Below are 3,001 nucleotides of genomic sequence, written 5' to 3' on the forward strand. Positions count from 1 at the left end.
ATGTATTTTAAGATCAGGAAAATACATTTCTTCACTGGCAGCAAAGCTCAGGAGTCAAACCCCAGCAGGTTTAATCCATCTGGTGTCACTCTCCCTAGCACCTGGATAGAGTCAAGCACCTGGCTGATCCAGACAAAATCCAACAAGCTTTTGCAGCAGGATTTGGATGGAAACCTCAGTGGATCCTGGCACATCTTAAAGCTGTCCGCTCTGAGTTAGGACTTGTTAAGAAGGGCCATGCAAGCTGTAACCTGAGACTGCTGCTCGACACTATCTATGGCTTGCATCTTTCCTGGAAACGGGGCATCCCCAAGTCACAGGGGTCAGCTGCAGCTCATGATTATAGTCCTTGCAGCCCCACATCACTCCCTCGACCACGTGTTTTCCATATAACAGTAGAGGAAATGCCCAACTCTATCAAAACCATATGCAAAGCATTAATCATCAAGCAAAGCTTGGCTGGTGCTCAGGGTCGGGAACAGCTCTAGGCTTTTAAGTCCAGGTGGAGGTGGTGCCCAGCGCCTGCTGCAGCCCGTCAGCCAGAAGACAGGAGCACTCGTGTCAGGCTTGTCCTGTGGAGAGCCACTGCTTTTGTAACACGAGAAGCTGGCAGGCACCGCTCTCTCAATCAACTGACTGGAGTCACTTGCAATTTACACTACAGCCTGGGAAGCAAGCTCCTCTGGGTCCGGGGCAGGAGGCTCACCGGGGCAGCTCAATGTCTTGCTTTACCACAGCTACACCAAGTCCATCAGCCAGAGGTGCCAGAACAGAGCAGAGGTGCCTCCCACAGCACATTCACCAGCTCTGCAAATACAAGCTCCTTTTAACAAGTCTTAATAATTGAGCTACTCCCAAAGAAGCAGTAATTACATCTGCCCCAGGGCAGGGAGAGGGGCCAGGTGATTTCACAAGACCGAGGGGACAGAGGGTCTGAATGACAGCTCCAGCCTGGCGAGCAGGACAAGGCAGCCCTGGAGCATCAAGATCCACTGGCAGCCAGGAACTGGGCTCCTTTCCTATGCACACATGCCAGAGCTCAAATTTTCTCCAAAGACCTTCCAAAATGGAAGGGAAACTTTTATTTTAAGAGCATTCAAAAAAAAACCCAAAAAACAAAACCCCAACCAAAAAAACAGTCCCCCAATCTTTGGTGTCACATAAGGAAGAGGAGGAAAGGAAGAAAAAAAGATCTCGTGTAAAACACGAAACACTGTCAAGGGAGTGCTATGGTACAAAGGCACAATCCAATATGAACATATAATCTATGTACAGCCGTGCCAGCAGCACGGGGTGCAGAGCCAAGTCCAGTCCGGTGCCCGCCACCCTCACCAGGGTCTCCAGACTGAGTCGGCTGTGCCAGGTGGCGGGCCTGGTGGCGAGGCAGCAGTGGCAGCTGTGGGCGGGCCACCATACAGAGGCAGCACAGCTCCACCAGGAGCAAAGGCAGTGCTGGGGATGAGGAAGGCAAACTGCCCGTCGGAGGCCGGCAGCAGCTGGAAGCCACCGTACACCTTGGCTGCATCAGCACCCGGCTTGCAGGGCATGCCCGGGAGCGGCCCCACGCCACCGCCTGGAGGAACCAGAGGTGGCCCAAAGGCTGCGGCTGGTGGCAACGGGGGTGGCGGGGGGGGCGCAGGGTAGTTCATGGTGTTGATCTGGGTCATGCAGCTGGCCAGGTGGCCCAGGAGCCGGGTGCGCACCTCAGTGTTGACACCCTCACAGGTGGAGAGGAACCGCGTCACCTCGTTCATGCACTCGCTGAAGCCGGCTCGGTACTTGCCCAGTACTGTGGGGTCTGTGCTCAGGGCAGCTGTGGGAGGAGAGAGGCACACAGCAGTTAGCAGGCTCCACAGGGAAGAGGGGTGCACAGCCCACCAGCATTGCATGCTATAGCCCCTCTGAGTTAGGAATCCAGATGGGGAAAGCAGTCCCTCTGGCAGTATGTCTTGTATTCCCAAGTGCCACGTATTAGGTGGAGAGCACAACCCCTTGGCTACCAAGTCCACCAGCACCAGGGACTGAGAAAGAGACAAGTCCCAAGAATCACCTTATGTCCCCCTATACTGCAGATCCAGGCTAGAAACACAGTCCCCTCCAGTGGCTCTTGTGCCTCTCACGCACCCAAAACAGATCCATGTCCAGAGCACACCTCTGCTAGGAGAGGAAACTCAGGCTGGGACTCCAGCACCAGAAATGTACAAACAACACAGTGACTTCCCCAGCATCTCCTTATTGGGAATATGATGCCCCTCACTACCCCCCAGCAGCAGGGATGGAGCACTGTGTCCCCCATGACTCTCTACTACCCGGGACTCAGTGCAGAGCCACTGGCACCAGGAATAAAGTTACAGAACACACTACCCTCCATCATTCGCCGGGGATGCAGGTGCAGAGCCTGGTGCTCCTGGTACCCTCTCCACTGAGCAGGCAGGCAGTGTGTGACGCCCCCGGGGTGCAGGCAGCGCCACCCAAGCTCCCTCTCTCCGGTTCCCCCTCGGGACTCACCAGTCATCTGGGCTCGCTGGAGACTCCGCAGGTGCTTGACGGTCATCTCCAGAATGTCGGCCTTCTCCAGCTTGGAATGCCGGGAGCTCTGCGGGAACAGGCGGGGCTCAGACCGGCCCGGCAGCGCCGTTTGCCCCCGCACCCCCCGCCCCGACCTCCCTGCGCTTACATCCTTCTTCAGCGCGTCCAGGATGAGCGTCTTCAGCTGCCCCAGGCTCTCGTTGATGCGCGCCCGCCGCCGCTTCTCCATGATGGGCTTGGAGGACTGCAAGAGAGGCGACATTCAGCGTCCGCCGCGGCTCCGCACGGCGCTGCCCGTTCCGTCCCATCCCATCCCGGCCGCTCTTCTTACCTTGCGGTGCTCCGCCGCCGTCTTCGGCTTGTCGGGCGTCGCATTGACGCTGGCGGGGGTGGCGGCCACCGGCGAGGCGCTGCTCTTCTCCATCAGGTCGGCCGGCATGGTGCGCCGCCGGGAAGAGGCGCCGCGGCGGCG

At 57.7% G+C, this 3,001-nt stretch overlaps 1 protein-coding gene across 1 annotated transcript; it reads right to left on the reverse strand.

Annotated features, from left to right (window-relative positions):
• Window positions 1-1,044: 1,044 nt before the first annotated feature.
• Window positions 1,045-2,995, reverse strand: HES1 (hes family bHLH transcription factor 1). Its single transcript, XM_015637030.1, has 4 exons — window positions 2,861-2,995; window positions 2,678-2,773; window positions 2,509-2,596; window positions 1,045-1,813 (listed from the first exon to the last, which is right to left on the reverse strand). Exons 1-4 carry the CDS (start codon window positions 2,966-2,968, stop codon window positions 1,329-1,331), a joined length of 777 nt encoding a protein of 258 aa, XP_015492516.1. The 5' UTR covers window positions 2,969-2,995; the 3' UTR covers window positions 1,045-1,328.
• Window positions 2,996-3,001: the final 6 nt, after the last annotated feature.

Source organism: Parus major, chromosome 9 (assembly GCF_001522545.3).
Source record: "Parus major isolate Abel chromosome 9, Parus_major1.1, whole genome shotgun sequence".
Classification (NCBI taxonomy): domain Eukaryota; kingdom Metazoa; phylum Chordata; class Aves; order Passeriformes; family Paridae; genus Parus; species Parus major.